Genomic DNA, 23,151 nt, shown 5'->3' on the forward strand with positions numbered 1-23,151 from the left:
CGCAAAGAAGGGCACCTATTGGTAGACGGGTAAAAATAAAAAAGCAGACATTGAATATCCCTTTGAGAATGGTGAAGTTAATTACACTTTGGGATGGTGTACAGTGCATTCGGAAAGTATTCAGACCCCTTGACTTTTCCACATTTTGTTACATTACAGCCTTACCTTTAAAATGTATTAAAATATTCCTTTCCCTCATCAATCTACACACAATACCCCATAATGACAAAAGCGAAAACATGTTTTTAGAAATGTTTGCAAATTAATAAAAAAAAAAAAAGAAATAGTTTATTTACATAAGTATTCAGACCCTTTGCTATGAGACTCAAAATTGAGCTCAGGTGCATCCGGTTTCCATTGATCATCCTTGAGATGTTTCTACAACTTGATTGGATTCTACCTGTGGTAAACCGAATTGATTGGACATGATTTGGAAAGGCACACACCTGTCTATATAAAGGTTGCACAGTTGGCAGTGCATATTAGAGAAAAAAAAACAAGCCATGAGGTGAAATAATTGTCCGTAGAGCTCCGAGACAGGATTTTGTCAAGGCAAAGATCTGGGGAAAGGTACCAAAATATTTGTGCAGCAGTGAAGATGCCCAAGAACACAGTGGCCATCATTCTTAAATGGAAGACATTTGGAACAACCAACATTTACATTACATTTTAGTCATTTAGCAGACGCTCTTATCCAGAGCGACTCACAGTAGTGAATACATACATTTCATACATTTTTTCCGCGTACTGGTCCCCCGTGGGAATCGAACCCACAACCCTGGCGTTGCAAACACCATGCACTACCAACTGAGCCACACGGGACCAAGACTCCCTAGATCTGGCCACCCGGCCAAACTGAGCAATCGGGGGAGAAGGGCCTTGATCAGGGAGGTGACAAAGAACCCAGTGGTCACTCTGACAGAGCTCCAGAGTTCCTCTGTGGAGATGGGAGAACCTTCCAGAAGGACAACCATCTCTGCAGCACTCCACCAATCAGGCCTTTATACTAGAGTGGCCAGACAAAAACCACTACTCAGTAAAAGGCACATGACAGCCCTCTTGGAGTTTGCCAAAAGGCACCTACAGGACTCTCAGACCATGAGAAATATGATTCTCTGGTCTGATGAAACTAAGATGAAACTCTTTAGTCTGAATGCCAAGCGTCACATCTGGAAGACACCTGGCATCATCCCTACGGTGAAGCATGGTGGAGGGAGTATTATGGTCTGGCATGTTTTTCAGCGGCAGGGACTGGGAGACTAGTCAGGATTGAGGGAAAGATGAACGGAGCAAAGTACAGAGATCCTTGATGAAAACCTGCTCCAGAGCACTCAGGACCTCAGACTGGGGCGAAGGTTCACCTTCCAACAGTACAACGACCCTAAGCACACAGCCAAGACAACGTAGGAGTGGCTTCGGACAAGTCTCGGACAAGTCTCGGAATGTCCTTGAGTGGCTTGGCCAGAGCCTTGACTTGAACCTGATCGAACATCTCTGGAGAGACATGAAAATAACTGTGCAGCAACACTCCTGATCCAACCTGACAGAGCTTGAGAGGTTCTGCAGAGAAGAATGGGAGAAACTCCTCAAATCTTTCCTAACTCAGTTGTTGGAGAGGAAGGAAAACCGCTCAGAGATTTCAGAAGCCAATGGTGACTTTAAAACAGTTACAGAGTTCAATGGCTGTGAGAGGAGAAAACTGAGGATGGATCAACAACATTGTAGTTACTCCACAATACTAACCTAAATGACAGTGTGCAAAGAAAGAAGCCTGTACAGAATAAAAATATTCAATGCATCCTGTTTGCAATAGTACACTGAAGTAAAGCTGCAAAACACTTGGTAAATAAATTAACTTTCATGTCCTGAATAAAAAAAGTTATGTTTAGGGAAAATCGAACACAACATATCACTGAGTACCACTCTTCATATTTTAAAGCTTGGTGGTGGCTGCATCATGTTTTGGGTATAGAGGTCATCAGCAAGAACTAGGGAGTTTATTAGGATAAAAAGAAACGGAATAGACCTAAGCACAGGCAAAATCCTAGAGGAAAACCTGGTTCAGTCTGCTTTCCAACAGACAGTGGGAGACAAATTCACCTTTCAGCATGACAATAACCTAAAACACAAGGCCAAATATACACTGGAGTTGCTTACCAAGACGACATTGAATGTTCATAAGTGGCCTAATTACAGTTGTGACTTCAAATCGGCTTGAAAATCTATGGCAAGACCTGAAAATGGCTGTCTAGCAACTAACAACAACCACCTTGACAGAGCTTTAAGAATTTTAAAAAGAATGTGCAAATAATGTACAATACATGTGCAAAGCTCTTCCAGACTTACCCAGAAAGACTCACAGCTGTAACATGTATTGATTCAGGGGTGTGGATAGTTATGTAAATTATATATTTCTGTATTGAATTCTCAATAAATTTGTTAAAATGTATATTAGGTGCTTTTGCCCTAAGTAACCTGGAGAGTGGGTGGGATTGTATGTGCTTTTTACTATTCAGGATAGAATGCGACAGAAAGCCACTTCAATAATATTTGGGGTTTTAGATAGATTATGAGAATCAATCTTATTTAGGCCTAGTTTTGTTTCATAGAGTGCTACTGGTATATTATTTGAGATCAGGGTGTTATAGCTATGAGGGAACGCCTGCATAATGGAAAGCAAAATATATCTGGACCTGCAATGAGTTAGAGGCTTGTTTCACATGACCCTCAGCTGCTCATTCACCTAACCCATTAGGAGGTAAGGGAGGGTTCTTTTTCAATGAGTCCGCCAACTCCAAACATGACTCAGCCTTTTGTCATTTTCCACTTCCTGAGTGGCATAATCCAGACCGGGGCACCAGCAGAGAAAGTAGAGGTGCAAAATGATCTCAACACTCTGGACTGAAACAAAACCCACCAACATCCATTATTCAGACAAAACAAGTGAGGCGATTCATCATCCTGGAAGCTACTATATGAGGGCGGAAAGGTGGAGGGGGTGGCGTTTCACTGTCAAGCCTCTCCCCAGCCCTGCACAGGGTCTCCAGGGATGAGGGCCAGGAAGTGGCTGACCTGAGAGTATCCATCAGGTCTTAACCCCAGGGCAAGGGCACACAGCACAATATGGAGAAGGTGAAAGGAAAGATAAGAGTTTCACATCTGACCTCTACAGGCAGGTTTCGCCAGAGGGGGTCATTGTAATCCATTGGAAAAGACATGAGACCGGCCCTTGCTGTCCAGATACCTTACAATAATTCCAAGAAGCTCAATCGATTAAGCCAATATGTTTCCCTGAAAAAGCCACTCCCTAACATCTTGCTGAAAAAATATACTACTACACCCCATGTCATGTTTTACATACATTTTGAAATGTTTTAGTCATTTAGCAGACGCTCTTATCCAGAGCGATTTACAGAGTGCATTCATCTTAAGACAGCTAAGTGGGACGGACACCCACATATCACATTCATAGTAAGCACATTTTTCCTAAAGTAGCTATCAGCAAAGTCAGCGCTAGTAAAGGGGGGGAGACAAGTGCGAGTGTTAGTTCACGAAAGTGGGTGCAAGGGGGATGCTGAGGGATTATTTAAAATACTCTTTGAAGAGGTAGGGTTTCAGATGTTTTCAGAAGATGGGCAGGGACTCTGCTGTCCTAGCTTCAGGGCGAAGCTGGTCCCACCATTGGGATGCCGGGACAGAGAAGAGCTTGGACTGGGCTGTGGGAGCTGCCCTCCCGTAGGGGTGGGAGGGCCAAGAGACCAGAGGTGGCAGAAAGGAGTGCTTGGGTTGGGGTGTAGGGTTTGAGTATAGCCTGAAGGTAGGAAGGGGTAGTCCCTCTTGCTGCTCAGTAGGAAAGTTCCATGGTCTTGTAGTGGATGCGAGCTTCGACTGGAAGCCAGTGGAGTGTGTGGAGGAGCGGGGTGACATGAGAGAGCTTAAACACCAGGCGGGCTGCAGCGTTCTGGATAAGTTGCAGGGGTTTGATGGCACAAGCAGGGAGCCCAGCCAACAGCGAGATGCAGTAGTCCAGACAGGAGATGACAAGTGCCTGGATTCGGACCTGCACCGCTTACTGTGTGAGGTAGGATCATAATCTACAGATGTTGTAGAGCATGAACCTGCAGGAGTCACTGCTTTGATGTTTGCAGAGAACAACAGTGTTGTCCAAGGTTCTTTGTACTCTGGGAGGGGGACACCATGGAGTTGTCAACCGTGATGGAGAGGTCTTGAAGCGGGCAGGCATTCTACGGGAGGAAGTGTAGCTCCGTGTTGTTGTGCTTGAGGTGGTGGGCCGACATCCAAGCGGAGATATATGCCAGGCACGCAGAGATGCGTGTCGCCACCTGGGTGTCAGAAGGGGGAAGGAGAAAAGTAGTTGAGTGTCATCCAAATATCAATGATAGCAGAGACCATGTGAGGATGACAGAGCCGAGTGACTTGGTGTATAGAAAGGGCCTAGAACTGAGCCTTGGGGGACACCAGTAGTGAGAGTACGTGGTGCAGACACAGATCGTCTCCACGTCACCTGGTAGGATTGGCCTGCCAGGTATGATGCAATCCAAGAGTGTGCAGAGCCTGAGATGCCCAGCCCTGAGAGAGTGAAGAGGAGGATCTGACGGTTTACGGTGTCGAAGGCAGCGGATAGATCTAGGAGGATGAGAACAGAGAAGAGAGAGTCAGCTTTGGCAGTGCGGAGAGCCTCCGTAACACAGAGAAGAGCAGTCTCGGTTGAGGGACCCGTCTTGAAGCCTGACTGGTTAGGGTCAAGAAGATCATTCTGAGAAAGATAGCAAGAGAGTTGGTCAGAGACAGTGCGCTCAAGTGTTTTGGAAAGAAAATAAAGAAGGTCTGTAGTTTTTGACGTTAGGAGTCAAGTGTTAGTTTAGGAGGGGAGCGATTCGGGCCATTTTGTAGTCAGAGGGGACGCAGCCAGTGGTCAGGGATGAGTTGATGAGGGAAGTGAGAAGGTCTCCAGAGATGGTATGGAGAAGGGAGGAGGGGATGGGGTTGAGCGGACAGGTTGTCGGGTGACCGGACCTCACTAGTCGCAGGATTTCATCTGGAGAGAAAAAGGGTCAAGGCGTAGGGTAGTTCTGTGTGTCTATTTACCCTTTAGCCTCAGTTTGAGTGGGACAGACTGCTAATCACATTACACACATACACTGTGGTGCATACATTTCCTGAGGGATGCTTGGGAGGGAAACTGTCCACTTCTGGACTACAGGGGGAAAACAAGGAGGATCAATACAGCAGGATGACTCATTGAAAGAGGATCTTACCTTCGACTCAGGTCTGCGACATGCTCCTGGAGCCAACTGGTGCTGGCAGCTGTTGGGAGGATGGTGCGGGGAGGAGAGAATGAAAAAAAGAGAGAAGACAGAAGACAGGGGTCAGAATTACACACATCAACACAGTGAGAGAGCATCACTCTAGCAGCCCTTATCTGCAGTCTGTTCCCATATATCTTCCTCCACAGTGGCCATTGTTGTGGCGGTAACAGGAGCCGAGTGCCATTTGATCAGCAAGCAGAGTGTGTCCTCAGCTGTCCACCCCGCAGGATGGGTTACAATCACAGACGACTGACCAGGGGAGGGCACATATATGATTTTAGAGTATCCCACCGCCATCTGTGATGTTTAAACACAAATGGTTACAGAGCAAACCTCTCAGCCCATATTGGCTAGTTTACTGTGGTTTAGGCAGATAAGTGAGAGAGGCATTGAGAGAGACTACAAAAAAATCTTCCCCAAATCCAATTTTCACTCCCCCACATAAGCCTGACCACACCAGGAGTTTTGGGGTGTTTGTGTATGCGTGTTTGCTCTCCTTGAACATGTCTCTCCCTGACTCTGAGATGACAGGACACAGAACATCCAAATTTGCAAAGCTAAATGTTTGGTTCAGATTTTGTACAACAATATTCTCTGAAAGGGACTCTGGTGTGGCAAAAAGGGACAGGACATAGTCTTATAGTCTTATGCTCTAATTAATTTGTACTGATAAATCATGTACATGCGCAAAAACACAAAACGTTAATAAATTGATAACAAACAGTTGCAAATGTGCAATCCAAAGCTATTGCTTTTTTTCTCCGCTCTGCTGAGGAGTATTTTTCTCCGCTCATACAGGAGTAATAAAAGGCCTAGTACACCAAGTCATTTTTTAAAATTATATTTTTTCCCAATTGCAGCATCCTCAGCACCCTTAGTTCCCGTGGCTATGATATTCGGTAGGCCTAAGATATGGTAAAAAACAACTAGACCTAATGGTCCCTTGTTGCACTTTATGATTTAATTTGAAAATGTAGCCTATATTCAAATCCAGATGCATGCATCTTATTCGAAAGACAGGCAAAAATGTTCCATCAAAGCTTGAAAATATATTTTTTAAACTAATTTAGGTTGTTTTGTATTTCGTTTACACAACTTAACTAATGTATTTTATAACTTGCAGGCCTGTATTTAAAATTTGTACAGTTCGATAGGAAAAAGGCATACCCAAATAGGCCTGTTAGTTTTAAGCGAATGCATAAGAGAATGTTCATTTGTTTTCATGTGTTAGGCTATAAAGAATGTTACAAATAATAATTTGCTTTATCGGTTTATATATTTAGGATTTTTACAGTTTGATAGGCAAAAGGCATATAGCTTAAGGATAATGGGCCTATTAGTTTTTTTGCCTAAGCCAATGTTCATTAAAGTATCATAAAGTATGTTCTAGGCTAAATAATACTTTTTTATCTTATTGTTGTTGACCCCTTGACTTTTTCCACATTTTATTACGTCACAGCCTTATTCTAAAACTGATTAAATAGTGTGTGTCCCCCCCATTAATCTACACACAATACCCCATAATGACAAAGCAAAAACAGGTTTTATTTATTTTACTGAAATATCACATTTACATAAGTATTCAGACCCTTACTCAGTACTTTGTTGAAGCACCTTTGGCAGCGATTACAGCCTAGAGTCTTCTTGGGTATGACACTACCGTACAAGCTTGGCACACCTGTATTTGGGGAGTTTCCCCCATTCTTCACTGCAGATCCTCTCAAGCTCTGTCAGGTTGGATGGGGAGCATCGCTGCACAGCTATTTTCAGGTCTCTCCAGAGATGTTCGATCGGGTTCAAGTCCGGGCTCTGGCTGGGTCACTCAAGGACATTCAGAGACTTGTCCCAAAGCCACTCCTGCGGTGTCTTGGCTGTCTGCTTAGGGTCATTGTCCTGTTGGAAGATGAACCTTTGCCCCAGTCTGAGGTCCTGAGCACTCTGAAGTAGGTTTTCATCAAGTATCTCTGTACTTTGCTCCGTTCCTCTTTCCCTCGATCCTGACTAGTCTCCAAGTCACTGCCGCTGAAAAGCATCCCCACAACATGATGCTTCCACCACCATGCTTCACCATAGGGATGGTGGCAGGTTTCCTCCAGACGTGACGCTTGGTTACATCAGACCAGAGAATCTTTTTTCTCATGGTCTGAGAGTCCTTTAGGAGCCTTTTGGCAAACTGCAAGCGGGCTGTCATGTGCCTTTTACCGAGTGGCTTCTGTCTGGCCACTCTACCATAAAGGCCTGATTGGTGGAGTGCTGCAGAGATGGTTGTCCTTCTGGAAGGTTCTCCCATCTCCACAGAGGAATTCTGGAGCTCTGTCAGTGACCATTGGGTTCTTTGTCACCTCCGTGACCAAGGCCCTTCTCCCCCGATTGCTCAGTTTAGCCGGGCGGCAAGCTCTAGGAAAGGTCTTGGCGGTTCCAAACCTCATCCATTTAAGAATGATGGAGGTCACTGCGTTCACTGACTACATCTCAGCGTTCAACACCATAGTGCCCACAAAGCTCATCACTAAGCTAAGGACCCTGGGAGTAAACACTTCCCTCTGCAACTGGATCCTGGACTTCCTGACGGGCCGACCCCAGGTGGTAAGGGTAGACAACAACACATCTGCCAAGCTGATCCTCATCACTTGGGCCCCTCCTGTACTCCCTGTTCACCCACGATTGCGTGGCCAAACACGACTCCAACACCATCATTAAGTTTGCTGACGACAACAGTGGTAGGCCTGATCACCTACAACGATGAGACAGCCTATAGGGAGGAGGTCAGAGACCTGGCAGTGTGGAGCCAGGACAACAATCTCTCCCTCAATGTGAGCAAGACAAAGGAGCTGATCGTGGACTACAGGAAAGAGAGGGCCAACAGGCCCCCATTGACATCGAAGTGGAGCGGGTCGAGAGTTTCAAGTTCCTTGGTGTCCACATCACCAACAAACGATCATGGTCCAAACACACCAAGACAGTTGTGAAGAGGGCACGGCAACACCTTTTCTCCCTCAGGAGACTGAAAAGATTTGTCATAGGTCCCCGGATACTCAAAAAGTTCAACAGCTGCACCATCAAGAGCATCCTGACCGGTTGCATCACCGCCTGGTATGGCAACTGCTCGGCATCTGACCGTAAGGCGCTACAGAGGGTAGTGTGCACGGCCCAGTACATCACTGGGGCCAAGCTAGGCGGTGTCAGAGGAAGGCCCCAAAAAAATTGTCAAAGACTCCAGTCACCGAAGTCATAGACTGTTCTCTCTGCTACCGCACGGCAAGCGGTACCGGAGTGCCAAGTCTAGGACCAAAAGGCTCCTTAACAACTTCTATTCCCAAGCCATAAGACTGCTGAACAATTAATCAAATGGCCACCCGCACTTTTTACATGGACCCCCCCAACCTCTGTTTTTACACTGATAGTCACATTACACACAGTCACTTTACAAATGACCTTGACTAACCTGTACCCCCCGCACATTGACTTGGTACCGGTACCCCATGTATATAACCTTATTATTGTTATGGAATTTTCTTGTGTTACTTTTTGATTTGATTAGATTTTTTTTTACATTCGTTTATTTAGTAAATATTTTCTTAACTCTTTCTTGAACTGCATTGTTGGTTAAGGGCTTGTAAGTAAGCATTTCACGGTAAGGTCTACACCTGACAAATAACATTTGATTTGATTCTTGGTGACCTTCAATGCTCCAGACAATCCCCAGATCTGTGCCTCGACACAACCCTGTCTCGGATCTCTACAGACAATTCCTTTGATCTCAAGGCTTGTTTTTTGCTCTGAAATGCACTGTCAACTGTGGGACCTTATATAGACAGGTGTGTGCCTTTCCAAATCATGTCCAATCAATTGAATTTACCACAGGTGGACTTGCACCAAGTTATAGAAACATCTCAATGATGATCCATGTAAACAGGATGCACCTGAGCTCAATTTCAAGTCTCATAGCAAAGGGTCTGAATACTTATGTAAATAAGGTATTTGTTTATTATTTTAAATAAATATGCAAAAAAAATCTAAAAACCTGTTTTAGCTTTGTCATTATAGAGTATTGTGTGTAGACTGATGAGGAACATTTTTAGAATAAGGCTGTGACGTAACAAATGTGGATGAAGTCAAGGGGTCTGAATACTTTCCGAATGCACTGTAAATGCAAAATGTGTAAGCTATTGAAAATTATATTTAAAAGCGTTATGGGAGCTTATGCCGATTGCCCATTGAGCAATTCAAGGACATTAATAAACACTTCGACAATATTAGAAAAATGAGTTTATATTGTTTAATTTGTGAAATAAACATTTACTGCAACTTTTATTGACAGTAGCCTATATGTAGGCCTATATTACTGGCTGTTTGGTTTGCAAGGAGGGATTTTCCAAGGGCACAATTTATTTGCCTACACTTCAACTAAAGCAGAAACGTACCAGGTTTGTTTAAACTTCCTATTTGATAAGTCTGTCATCTCTCTCATTATTACTAAACAACTTTCTGAGATGGTTGATCATGAAAGAGTAGGGTATGCCTAGGCCAACAAGTCACATTAAAATCGACTGGAGATTGGGGAGATAAAGGGAAATTAAGATTTTAAAACAATAAGCCAGTGTCTGCTGCAAAAGGCCCATGATAATTTGACATTGGAGAGGATGGAATAAAACATGTTAGACCATATCTGATGTTTTGCTCTGGTGCTCTCTGCTCTTTCTACACCCTACTGAACAAAAACAGAAATGCAACAATTTTACTGAGTTACAGTTCACATAAGGAAATCAGTGAACTGAAATAAATAAATTTGGCCCTAATCCATGGATTTCACATGACTGGGCAGGTGTGCAGCCATGGGCGGGCCTAGGAGGGCATAGGCCAATCAGAATGAGTTTTTCCCCACAAAAGCGCTTTATTACAGACAAAAATACTCAGTTTCATCAGGAGTTGCAGTCAAATTCAAATATGCTAAACCATTGTTTGTGGCATCACAATGTCGTCACCATTGGTGATGGCTGTCAAACATTGTTCATACTCCGAGTTGCTTTTCATGTCATAAGGACTTCCCGTGACCATGGCCACAAATTGGGGAAAACAAACATTTTCCATTGACCCCCAAAAGTATGTGGACACCACTTGAAATTAGTGGATTCAGATTTTTTCTGGGTAGTGTAACAATCTGTCCTCAGTTGCAACACTCACTACCGAGTTCCAAACTGCCTCTTGAAGCAACGTCAGCACAAGAACTGTTCGTCAAGAGCTTCATGAAATGGTTTCTATGGCCGAACAGCCACATACAAGCCTATCCCCATGCGCCAAGAGTCTGGAGTGATGAATCACACTTCACCATTTGGCAAGCCGATGGACAAATCTGGGTTGGCGGATGCCAGGAGAACACTACCTGCACCAATGCATAGTGCCAACTGTAAAGTTTGGTGGAGGAAGAATAATGGTCTGGGGCTGTTTTTCATGGTTCAGGCCCCTTAGTTCCAGTGAAGGGAAATCTTAACGCTACAGCATACAATGACATTCTAAACCATTCTGTGCTTCTAACTTTGAGGCAACAGTTTGGGGAAGCCCCTTTGCTGTTTCAGCAGGACAATGCCCCCGTGCACAAAGTGAGGTCCATACAGAAATGGTTTGTCAAAATCAGTGTGGAAGAACTTGACTGGCCTGCAAAGAGCCCTAACCTCAACCCCATCGAACACCTTTGGGATGAATTGGAACACTAATTGCCCAACATCAGTGCCCGACCTCACTAATGTTCTTGTGGCTGATTGGAAGCAAGTCCCCACAGCAATGTTCCAACATCTAGTGGAAAGACTTCCCAGAAGAGTGGAGGCTGTTATAGCAGCAAAGGGGGGACCAACTCCATATTAATGTCCATGATTTTGGAATGAGATGTTTGATGAGCAGGTGTCCACATACTTTTGGTTATGTAGCGTAGAACGTGTTATAGATTTGACAGTTGAAAAGTTCTATAGACGATGCAATCGTAAAATACCCCAACCCTAGTATCATGTACCGCTTCTTAAGGATATGAGTCTGAGGTGCTTGTGATGGAGACAGGAATAGTCCTAGAGTCTGCTCGCTAACCAACAGATAAGCAATCCTCTTTCAAGTTTACTGTCCATAGCCCCATTTCCATTACAGCATTATAAAGGTGTTTAAGTCTATAAACGTTCATTTGAATAATACATGACTAATCATTATGAATAAAAACAATGATTTATAATCATAATGCAAACCATCTTAGTGTACAAAAACAGTCAGAGTAACGCATGAAACCCACCCCCCATTCTGGGGACGGTGTTGAGTAAAGCCACAGGAAGGGTCATTTTGCTGGGCCTACTCCATGAATGAACCATTTTAGCAGAGTGACTTATTTATGATATGGCAGCCTGTCTGGCTGCCTCAGGGCTCTGCCGTCTGGAACATGCTTATATAATACAATTTTGCACTCACTGTGTGTGTGTCTTTAGCCTGACTAATGCACTCCTGGCAATGAGATGTTAAATGAAGTTAGCCTGTTAATTTAGCCTTGTTTATTTGGGTGTGGGGTAAAGTGAATGACCCAGACAACATTTACCCAATGTACAGCTTCACCACAACTAATCAATCACAAACAGCACAATCTAAATGTGCATACTAACATGAAAACCATCAGTCATTGTGCACTACAAAACACAGGAAGAAATCCTTCCAAACCAAGGAGAGGACTGGTGGAGAGAGGTACAACCAGAGCCATTCAGAGCTCTTTTCTGTGGCATGTGACTGGGTGACAGACAGGCTGACAGAGAAGACAAGTCGTCCATGATCTAAGTCTTGTCTCGAGTTCTAATAATGTTCCTCGAGCAGATTAAGTCATTCCAATGAAAGGCAAAGGAGTAAGGCAAGACAGTCGTAGTGCTCCTAATCGAGCATACTGCTCAATTAAAGCCCTTAATTACATAAGAGCAAAGCTATACAGTGTCTAAGAGGCCATGGACCAAATGGACCACATCTGGACCAATCAAAAACATTGGGCAAATCGGAGCTGACACTAATACAGCACAAACCATAGGCGAAGGGGACACAGACAACATTTTGCTTGTGTCGTAAACATTGGGCTCAAACAAACAAACAAAGACAGGAAGGACAGCTTTCTATGCTGGCCTCTACTAGGTCAAGTGCTGACTGTGTGATCTCCAGATATTGTGTTTCCTCCTGTCTCCCTCCATTCATTCACTCTTCTATGGCCATTCTCATCTCTTTCTCTCGCCTTACCGCATCCCTCCTAGCAAACTTTTTCTCTGAATACTTGGTTCAATCTTGGGCAAGAGTAGAGACAGTGTAAATGATGTGCCCAGGGCTGTGTGTACACGGTGTATAACATTAAAAGTCTCATTGGATTTCAGGCAGACAGATTTAGAGGGTCAACTAGTCTGGGGTCTGGATTGTCCTAGAGTCCATAACTGTGTCAATGAGGATTTACAAACAAACAGTGAGCCATGACAGCTTGGGCCCTGCTTAATGGAGCAGTGCAGCCACAGGCATCGTGCAGCGCCAGGCCCCCTGCTGGCAGCTCAGGGAATTACAGCCAGACTGCAGCAGACAGAGCCACATACAGCAGGACCAGGGACAGTGAGGAGGCACCATGGTACTAGGACTGGCATGTACTACAGCTATAATTGATTATCAATGACCGTGTGGAATCCATTACTAACAAAAACAGCTGAAAACCTGACAGTATCCCAGAATGAACCACAATAATGATGCATTATAATTGGCATAAATTATTATATATTATTATTGACACTAATATTGTCGACCTCTTTTTACACACAGTAAGTTAGTATAGCAGTTTATTATAACCTCAGACATACTAGGCAGTGAGAGGTGAGGAGAGTCAGAGTTGACCTACCTTCTGAGACATAGACAAATGGCTTGTTCTTCACAGAGAGCAGAGTTAACAGGTTGAAGAACAGCGCTACAAAGGTCCCCACCAACAGACGACCCCTACACACACAGAGGACCATTATCAGTACAACATAGATGTATACTCACTTGTAACACATGTCAAACACAGCACATACTCTCCATGGCTTGTACAGTAGTCTCCGTTGACTTCAATATTATTGCTCAAATTAATTTCGAATACATGACACTTTCCCAATGAAGTGAAATAAGTGAATCATAATGGAAAACAAATACGTGTAAACGTTTCCAAAACACAAACATCCACATAAACATCCAAATAGAGGCAGATTATAATGCTGGAGGAATTCAGTTGGTGCTGCAGTGTAAATGGATGTTCTCCACTAGATTAAGTGTTCTGGTACCTAGAACATGTGGCGTCTTGCCTGGCTGGCACCTGCTGCCCAGCAGTGATAATAATCTGTTGTTTTAGTGATATTGCCCTGCATTACACTCAACATCACATTTCCAATGTTCCACTGCTTTGAAAGGTAATCTCGTCAACGAAGACGGGTTTAAGTCGGTCATGTTTTCATCAAACTACTAATCTTTGTTTCATAATGGCGACCCAGGATGGTGCAGCTGCAGCGAGGGACGGCAAACTGATTAGTTGAGAATCCCATTGCGTTCAGTTTAGAGGGATGAGAGGAACGGTAGGCTAATTCTATCTGGACCCAGACCCAGCTGTGATGTTTGTTTGGGCTGATGTTCTCCCTGGAGTGTGTGTGTGGAACAGGGGTGCGTGGGCGTGCGTGTGCGTGCGCGTTTGGACCGGGGCCTACTTACGTGTGCACCTCCGGCTGCTCCACAAATCTCTCCAGACTGGCAAAATAACAGAAGGGAAGAAAAACTGTCACACAGAAACATGGGGCAATATGGGACAAGTAAATAAACAAAAAATGTTTGTTTTTTTAAAGTACCACATGACCTGACCGGGAAAAACTGTTGCCTGTGCTGAGATGTTAAAGCAGAGTGATATAATAGACGGCCAGGACACGCTGGGAGCTAAATGGCTGATTAAGTCTGATAGTGACACTAGTACCACTCACCGTGACAACAGCAATCAGAAACACCCCTCAAGGCTATACAGAAGTGTTTTTGATATTTCAACAGGATAAATTCCGACATGTAAACATGACAACATCAACTTGACGCTTTTAAGGTGGACGATCAAAACCTGTGTCCAGTATTCATGGTGGCACGGAGGGAAGAAGGCATGCAGCCAGTCTATATTTACCATACATTTACCACAAATACACAGTATGTATTCTCTCATATTGCCCTCCCCTCCCCCTCCGTTTCTCTCTGAATACTGGAAGCCTTGTTACACACATGCTTGTGTGACGGTGTAACATCATCATCCCTCCCCTCCCCTCCCAGAAACGTGACCTTTAGATAAACCATGTCTTCTATAATGTGTGCTTCAGGCTAAGGTGTGGACATATGCAGGAGCAAACATGACCACAGCTCTGAAATATGTCCTACACTCATCAACACAAACATACATCTTCTCCTCATACAACCCCACTCAGTCTGCTTCTTTCTCGCTCGCGCTTACGCTCTATGCTATTGGAATTAAGGGCCACACACACATGGTTGATGTACTAGTTGGCAGCACTCACTCCCCTCCTCACCCCTTCCCTGCCTGAGCCGTGACCGCTGGATAAACCCTGATTCTGGGCGCTTGGGCCTAGGTGTGGGCACAGGCAGGAGGAGACATTCCCACAGCTCTGAAATATTCAGAAGCCCCAGTCCCCCACCCCACTCCATCCCCTGTTCCACCCACCTCTCCTTCAGGATGAACAGAGCTCCCAGCTGCACCAGCACCGTGGAGGAAAACACAGCTAGGACCTCCAGCCGCTCAAACCTGGAGGAACACACGATAACACTTTATTTGGATTGTCCATCTGTAGGCAGTCTAAAGACTATCAGTAACGTTTCAATTAACTAACTAACTAACTAACTAACTACTAACCGTAGCCCTAACCCTTATCCTACCCCTAAACTTAACTTTTACCCTTATTCTAACCCTAGCCATAACCATAACAAGCAATTGCTTATCAACAGATAGTTTGTTAATCGTATGACCATTGGGCCCAGTTCCACGAGGGTGCTAAAGGGGGCACAGCCTCCTCGGTTTAGTTTTATGTCCCTTTATTAAAATAGCAAAACAGTTAAAATGAGTGAAAAAATTCTGCATCTCCTCTGCGCTGTGTCAGCACAATGGACAGGACGTGCCGTGGTGTGTGTAGGGGGGCTACGGAAAGCCACTGGGCGGTTAGGTAGGACTCCTTTGGGTTTCCACAAAAATCATGAAAAAACGCTTCTTATCTCTCATCTCGGTGGTAGGCTAAGTGAATAAGGCCCAGGTTAGCTTAGAATCCTACCCCAGCCGCAGGTTCTATCCAAAATTGTTCATTTATAGCAACTGGTTCATAGGAAGAGTGTGGCTGGAACACTTGGTTACTGCAGATGCTATTATGGTTTTCTTGATAGCCTATTGGTTTCCGTTTCTGTAAATTGAACTGTATATAATGGAAACGTTTCTATGGTAGGGTGGCATTGCTTAATTGATTATGTAGGTCAAATTTGATTCACAGAAGTGTATTGTGCCATATCACAACGTGTTGCTGAACTCATGAGCGAGTGGCATGATTTTCCATGCTTGAAGCGGGCCTGTATAGGCCTATTTATTTGGCAAGAGAGCTGTACATGGCTGCTAGGGCTGGGCGATATGGCCAAAATATCATATCACAATATTTTTCACATTATTGACGGTATGATGGTTTTGAATGTTTTGAATAATACAAGTTCTAAATATGCTTTGGTATTTATTAGGATTCCCATTGTAAAAGCATCTGCTACTCTTCATGGGGTCCACATGAAACATAGTACCCGACATTATTAGTCAAGGACTGAAATACATACATTTAAAACGTCACACATAGCCTACATATCAATACATACACACAATATCTAGGTCTAATACATAGTATAGTGCAAATTACAAAATGTCACACTTCCGGATTGTATCCGTGCTGCTGTGCTATTTGTTGCTACTTGGTTACCTGACAAATGTTTTTTGTTTTTTAAAATTACTTATATTAACAGTTTAATCAAAACTCTGCATTTAACACATTTACCAACGTCTTAGTTTTTTGCTCGCTCAACTTTTTCACCCCGGACGCTTTTTCTGGACATGGTTCTACAGAACCTCCACCAGCCGAAAAAGCGAAGTAATAACATTAACGCTATGCCATCTACTTGCAGACGCTGTACTCATAATATGCAGGAGAACTACCGCCTTATGGTGAGGATAGCCGAGTTGGAAGCCCAGCTTCAGACGCAATAGTTAGGCAAGGGTAATTTAAGTGTAGGAAAGGAAGACAACGTCTGTGCCACCAGTAAGTACAGATAGTAGTATAAATCCCCCCCGCACAGTCCACGCAGTCTGACAATTTTCTCAAGGCTTCTGGAAAGAAATGCTGTCGGCATGCTCAGCCGGAGTCGCTCATTTAGCCCATAGAAACGTTCAACCTGTTCTCCCCATTAAGCAGCGAGTTAGATTCAGAGGCCGAGCCTTCTCAGGTCTCCCCTCCCCCGGTTACGGGGTCTGAGTCGCCAAAGCCTCCCACCATTGGTTCTGGCAAATCGAAAACCCTAGGTCATTGGCGACTCCAATACCCACAATATTAGACATAAAAACACACATTCAGCGATCATGGGGGCAGGGCTACCGTGGTAAAGGCTAATCTGAAGAGATTGCTGGCTGAGTCCAAAACTGGCAAGTGTAGATTGTATAGGGATCGTTATCCTCGTCGGCACCAACGATGTTAGAATGAAACAGTCAGATCACCAAGCGCAACATAGCTTCAGCGTGTAAATTAGCTAGAAAGATGTGTTGGCATTAAGTAATTGTTTCTGCCCCCCCACCAGTTAGGGGGAGTGATGAGCCCTACAGAAGAGTCTCACAACTCAATCGCTGGTTGAAAATGGTTTTCTGCCCCTCTCAAAAGATTGAATTTGTAGATAATTGGCCCTCTTTCTGGGACTCACCCACAAACAGGACCAAGCATGACATGCTGAGGAGTCACGGACTCCATCCTAGCTGGAGGGGTGCTTTCATCTTAACTATCAACATAGAGGGGGCTCTAAATCCTCTAGCTCCACAATGAGATAGGGTGCAGGCCAGGGTGCAGGCCAGGCTGCAGGTTGTTAGCTAGCCTGCCAGTTTAGTGGAGTTTGCCACTAGCATAGTCAGTGCAGTCAGCTCAGTTATCCCCCATTAAAACAGCATCTGTGTGACTTGATCTAGGTTGGGCAAAAAGTAAACATGGCGGTGTTTGCCTTAGCGATCTCACTGGAATAAAGACCTCCTCCATTCCTTTCATTAATGAAAGAAATCTTGAAATCTCATCTCAAAATAGGGCTACTTAATGTTAGATCCTTCACTTCCAAGGCAGTCATAGTCAATGAACTAATCACTGATCATAACCTTGATGTGATTGGCCTGACAAACATGGCTCAAGCCTGATGAGGCCTCTCCTCCTGGTTACACTAGTGACCATATTCCCCATGCATCCCGCAAAGGCGGAGGTGTTGCTAACATTTCCGACAACAAAATTTACCAACCCCAAAAATGACTGCGTCTTTTGAGCTTCTAGTCATGAAATCTATGCAGCCTTCTCAATCACGTTTTATTGTCACAGTTTACAGGCCTACTGGGCCATATGCTTCTGCTGCCAATGGCTGGAACGAACTACAAAAATCTCTGAAACTGGAAACACTTATCTCCCTCACTAGCTTTAAGCACCAGCTGTCAGAGCAGCTCAAAGATCACTGCACCTGTACATAGCCCATCTATAAATAGCCCAAACAACTACCTCTTCCCCTACTGTATTTATTTATTTTGCTCCTTTGCACCCCAGTATTTCTACTTTGTACACTCATCTACTGTCAAATCTACCATTCCAGTGTTTTAATTGCTATATGTATTTACGTCGCCTCCATGGCCAATTTATTGCCTTTACCTCCCTTATCTCACCTCATTTGCTCATTGTATATAGACTTATTTTTCTATTGTATCATTGACTGTATGTTTGTTTTACTCCATGTGTAACTCTGTGTTGTTATGTGTCGAACTGCTTTGCTTTATCTTGGCCAGGTCGCAGTTGTAAATGAGAACTTGTTCTCAACTTGCCTACCTGGTTAAATAAAGGTGAAAAAAAAATTATATATATATATACACACACAGCGTTCCTCACTGAGTTCCTGAATATTCCTATTGGACCTTGTAGTCAAGGCTGATAATTTTTGGTGACTTCAATATCCACATGGAAAAGTCGACAGACCCACTCCAAAAGGCTTTCGCAGCCATCAGACTCAGTGTATTTTGTCTAACATGTCTCCGGACCTACGCATTGTGACAGACATACCCTGGATCTAGTTTTGTCCAGAGGAATACATATTTTGGATCAAAATATTTTTCCTCATAATCCTGGACTATCGGACCACCATCCTATTACGTTTGCAAACGCAACAAATATTCTGCTCAGACCCCAACCAAAGATTATCAAAAGCCATGCTATAAATTCTCTGACAACCCAAATATTCCTAGATGCCCTTCCAGACTGCCTCCACCTACTCAAGGACGTTGGAGCACAAAAATCTGTTAACCACCTAACTGAGGATCTAAATTTAACCTTCGCAATACCCAAGATGCAGTCGCACCTTTAAAAACAAAAAACATTTGTCATAAGATATTAGCTCCATGGTATACAGAAAATACCCAAGCCCTGAAGCAATCTTCCAGAACATTTTTATGGAAATGGCACTGTCTAGGAAAGACAGTACCGTGCAATATCGAAGAGCCCTCACTGCTGTTCGATCAGCCTATTTTTCCAACCTAATTAAGGAGAATAAGAACAACCTAACTTTTATTTTTGATACTGTCGCAAAGCTAACTAAAAACCATCATTCCCCAAGAGAGGATGGCTTTCACTTCAGCAGTGATGAATTCATGAACTTCTTCAACGAAAAGATCATGATCGTTAGAAAGCAAACTACGGACTCCTCTTTGAATCTGATACACATGAAAAGCTCAGTTGTCCAGAGTCTGCACAGAACTGCCAGGACCTAGGATTAATGGAGACACTCAAGTTTTTTTTATCCTGTATCTTGACACATTCACAAAAATAGTCATGGCCTCTAAACCTTCCAGTTGCTTACTGTACCCTATTCCAACTAAACTACTGAAAGAGCTCCTTCCTGTGCTTGGCGCTCCTATGTTGAACATAATAAATGGCTCCATAACCTCCGGATGTGTACCAAACTCACTAAAAGTGTCAGTAATAAAGCCTCTCTTGAAAAAGCCAAACCTTGACCTGGACAATGTAAAAAACTATTGGCCTATATCGAATCTCCCATTAGTCTCAATATTTTTTGAAAAAGCTATTGTGTATCAACTCACTGCCTTCCCGAAGACAAATAATGTATACGACATGCTTCAGTCTGGTTTTATACCCCATCATAGTACTGAGACTGCACTCATGAAGGGGGTAAATTACCTTTAAATGGCATCAGACCAAGACTCTGCATGTGTCCTTATGCTCCTAGTCCTTAGTGCAGTGTTTTACATCATCGATCCCCACATTCTTTTGGAGAGATTGGAAACCCCATTTGGTTTACACGGACAAGTTCTTGCCTGGTTTAGTTATCTGTCTGAGAGATATCAGTCAGTGTCTGTGGATGGTTTGTCCTCTGTCAAATCAATTGTACGTTTCGGAGTTCCTCAAGGTTCTGTTTTAGGACGACTATTGTTTTCACTAAATATTCTACCTCTTAGTGATGTCATTCGGAAATGCAATGTCAACTTTCACTGCTATGCGAACGACACACCTGTACATTTCAATAAAACATGGTGAAGCCCCAAAATGGCCTACACTGCAAGCCTGTATTTTAGATATAAGGAAGTGGATGGCTGCAAATGTTTACTTTAAAACTTGGACAAAACAGAGATACTAGTTCTAGGTTCCAAGAAACAAAAAGATCTGCTGTTGGACCTGACAATTAATCTTGATGGTTGTATAGTCGTCTCAAATAAAACTGACGGGTCTCGGCGTTACTCTGGACCCTGATCTCTCTTTTGACGAACATATCAAGAATATTTCAAGGCCAGCTATTTTCCATCTTCGTTTCTGATTTCTGAAAAATCTGAAACTCTTTGTCCAAATTGATGCATAAAAGTCAATCAATCCTTTTGTCACTTCTCGATTAAATTACTGCAATGCTCTACTCTCTGGCTATCCGGATAAAGCACTAAATAAACTTCCGTTAGTGATCATCACGGCTGCTAGAATCTTGACTAGAACCATACTATTTTATCATATTACTCCAGTGCAACCCTCTCTACACTAGAATCCTGTTAAGGTTAGGGCTGATTTAAAGGTTTTACTGCTAAACTACAAAGCATTACATGGACTTGCTCCTACCCATCTTTCCAATTTGGTCCTGGCTTTCATACCTACACGTACACTATGGTCACAAGACGCAGGCCTCCTTATTGTCCCTAGAATTTCTAAGCAAACAGCTGGAGGCAGGGACTTCTCCTATAGAGCTGAATTTTTATGGAATGGTCTGCCAATGTGAGACACAGACTCGGTCCCGACCTTTAAGTCTTTACCGAAGATCTCTTCAGTAGGTCCTATGATTGAGTGATGTCTGGCCCAGGGGTGTGAAGGTGAACGGCAAGGATGAACCGCCCTTGCTGTCTCTGCCTGACTGGCTCCCCTCTCTCCACTGGGATTCTCTGCCTCTGACCCTATTACGGGTTCTGAGTCACTGGCTTACTAGTTCTCTTCCATGCCGTTCCTAGGAGGGGTGCGTCACTTGAGTGGGTTGAGTCACTGACGTGATCTTCCTTTCCGGTTTTGCGCCCCCTCAGGCTCGTGAGGTGGAGGAGATCTTTGTGGGCTATACTCAGCCTTGTGTCAGGGCAGTAAGTTGGTGGTCTGTTGATATCCCTCTAGTGGTGTGGGGGCTGTCTGGGGGTCCACCTCTGTCTCCGGTCCCAGTATCTATTCTGTAATAGTCTTTGTACCGGGGGCTAGGGTCAATCTGTTATATCTGGTGTAATTCTCCTGTCCTATCTAAAGTATGCTCCCTCTAATTCTCTCTCTCTTTCTCCCCTACCGGAGGACCTGAGCCCTAGGACCATACCATAGGACTACCTGGCCTGATGACTCCTGGCTGTCCCCAGTCCACATGGTTGTGCTGCTGCTCCAGTTTCAAACTGTTCTGCCTGCGGCTATGGAACCCTGACCTGTTCACCGGACATGCTACCTTGTCCCAGACCTGCTGTTTTACTCTCCCTCTCTCTACCGCACCTACTGTCTTGACCTCTGAATGATCGGCTAAGAAAAGCCAACTGACATTTACTCCTGAGGTGCTGACCTGTTGCACCCTCTACAACCACTGTGATTATTATTTGACCCTGCTGGTCATCTATGAACATCTTGAAGAACAATCTGGCCTTAATGGCCATGTACTCTTATAATCTCCACCCGGCACAGCCAGAAGAGGACTGGCCACCCCTCAGAGCCTGGTTCCCCTCTACGTTTCTTCCTAGGTTCCTGCCTTTCTAGGGAGTTTTTCCTAGCCACTGTGCTTCTACACTGCCTGCTGTTTGGGGTTTTAGGCTGGGTTTCTGTATAAACACTTTGTGACATCTGCTGATGTAAAAAGGGCTTTAAAAATGAATTTGATTGATTGAATATGATTGATATAAAATGGCTGCATCCCTTCACACTCCCCTTTGTGCAGTAAGGTTTTCTTTGATCTCTTTTTTTTAAAAACTGGTTTTATTGCTAGCTTGAGTTACCTGGGGTGGCAGAGAGTTCCATGTCGTCATGGCTCTATTTAATACTGTGCGTTTCCCAACCTGTGGGAGGCCCCAGTGGAGGGAGGGAGGGAGGCATGCACGCACATCTGTTCTGAAAGGCCCCAGAGTCTGCAATACCACTAAGCAAGGGGCACCACCAAGCAAGCGGCACTATGAAGCCCAAGGAGCTCTCCAAACAGGTCAGGGACAAAGTTGTGGAGAAGTACAGATCAGGGATAGGTTATAAAAATATATCCGAAACTTTGAACATCCCATGGAGCACCATTAAATCCATTATTAAAAAATTGAAAGAATATGGCACCACAACAAACCTGCCAAGAGAAGGCCGCCCACCAAAACTCATGGACCAGGCAAGGAGGGCATTAATCAGAGAGGCAACAAAGAGACCAATGATAACCCTGAAGGAGCTGCAAAGCTCCACAGCGGAGATTGGAGTATCTGTCCATAGGAGCACTTTAAGCCGCACACTCCACAGAGTTGGGCTTTACGGAAGAGTGGCAGAAAAAAGCCATTGCTTAAAGGAAAAAATAAGCAAACACGTTTGGTGTTCGCCAAAAAGGCATGTGGGAGACTCCCCAAACATTTGGAAGAAGGTACTCTGGTCAAATGAGACTAACATTTTGCTATTTGGCCATCAAGGAAAGCGCAATGTCTGGCGCAAACCCAACCTGGGAGACTGGGATGGAGGTTCACCTTCCAGCAGGACAATGACCCTAAGCATACTGCTAAAGCAACACTCAAATGGTTTAAGGGGAAACATTTAAATGTCTTGGAATGGCCTAGTCAAAGTCCAGACCTCTATCCAATTGAGGATCTGTGGTATGACTTAAAGATTGCTGTACACCAGCAGAACCCATCCAACTTCAAGGAGCTGGAGCAGTTTTGCCTTGAAGAACGGGTAAAAATCCCAGTGGCTAGATGTGCCAAGCTTATAGAGACATACCCCAAGAGACTTGCAGCTGTAATTGCTGCAAAAGGTGGCCC

The 23,151-nt window shown here is 44.2% G+C and overlaps 1 protein-coding gene across 1 annotated transcript in view; it reads right to left on the bottom strand.

Moving 5' to 3' along the window:
* LOC115153316 (zinc transporter 6) overlaps positions 1 to 23,151 on the bottom strand; it is a 77,295-nt gene that overhangs the window by 10,693 nt on the left and 43,451 nt on the right. Inside the window, exons 7-10 of the mRNA XM_029698638.1 lie at positions 15,055 to 15,135; positions 14,055 to 14,090; positions 13,216 to 13,310; positions 5,280 to 5,328 (exon numbers count right to left, since the gene is read on the bottom strand). Coding sequence (XP_029554498.1) covers positions 5,280 to 5,328; positions 13,216 to 13,310; positions 14,055 to 14,090; positions 15,055 to 15,135 — 261 coding nt within the window. The remainder of the gene's footprint in view (positions 1 to 5,279; positions 5,329 to 13,215; positions 13,311 to 14,054; positions 14,091 to 15,054; positions 15,136 to 23,151) is intronic.

The sequence above is a fragment of the Salmo trutta genome, chromosome 18 (assembly GCF_901001165.1).
Source record: "Salmo trutta chromosome 18, fSalTru1.1, whole genome shotgun sequence".
Lineage (NCBI taxonomy): Eukaryota > Metazoa > Chordata > Actinopteri > Salmoniformes > Salmonidae > Salmo > Salmo trutta.